General features: G+C 65.5%; 1 protein-coding gene across 1 annotated transcript in view; it reads left to right on the top strand.

Moving 5' to 3' along the window:
• The first annotated feature begins 112 nt into the window (after positions 1 to 112).
• The window catches only part of H696_01474 (hypothetical protein), a 1,209-nt gene continuing 632 nt past the window's right edge, over positions 113 to 689 (top strand). The window contains exons 1-3 of the mRNA XM_009495369.1: positions 113 to 263; positions 391 to 469; positions 603 to 621. Coding sequence (XP_009493644.1) covers positions 236 to 263; positions 391 to 469; positions 603 to 621 — 126 coding nt within the window. The 5' untranslated portion in view covers positions 113 to 235. The remainder of the gene's footprint in view (positions 264 to 390; positions 470 to 602; positions 622 to 689) is intronic.

Raw genomic sequence — 689 nt, forward strand, 5'->3', positions numbered from 1 at the left:
CCCCCACTTTTCCTCCCCCGTGTGCCAGTCGCCCGGCGGATCTCATCTGGGGCCCGGCCGGGCCGGGCGCCCCTCTTTACACCTAGCCCGACACAGCACACCCGCAATAGATTCCTTCCTCCCTCCCGCCTCTTGCTCTGCTTCCTCCCTCCCGCCTCTTGCTCTGCTTCCTCCCTCCCTCGCCTCCTTGCCAGCCAGCCTCCCTCCTCTCCCCTCGCCTCGTGCCTAGTCAGTCATGAGTCAGCGCTACATTTCTCGCGACGGTGCGGGCCCATCGCGGCAGGGGGCTGTGTATTCCGCTGTGCGGCGCCTCGCTCGCCCACACATTGGCTTGCATTCTGACCGTGTATTCCTCGGGCCCATCACCGGCACGGCGTTCCCCGACGCTAGGCCACCTCTCGGGAGAGGTGCCTCTGCATCGCCAGATCCGGCAGTTTTTCATCACCCTGCTGGCCTTCATCCAGCTGTTGTGCGTCCTTTTTTGGGGCGTCGACTCCCATGGTACCTGGGACGCCTCCTGACCCCTCTCCTCACTCTCCGCACACTGGGGGAGCGTTTGCCTCTCCCCCGCCGCCCCGTTGTTCTCCCACCGCCGAGCGCAGCTTCCTTTCCCTGAACCCGGTACGTTGGACTGATGGGTCCCCTCTCCTGGGCCATGTCCCAACCTCCCTCATCGTCTGACCCCCCCT

Source organism: Fonticula alba, assembly GCF_000388065.1.
Source record: "Fonticula alba strain ATCC 38817 unplaced genomic scaffold supercont2.2, whole genome shotgun sequence".
NCBI classification, from domain to species: Eukaryota; order Rotosphaerida; family Fonticulaceae; genus Fonticula; species Fonticula alba.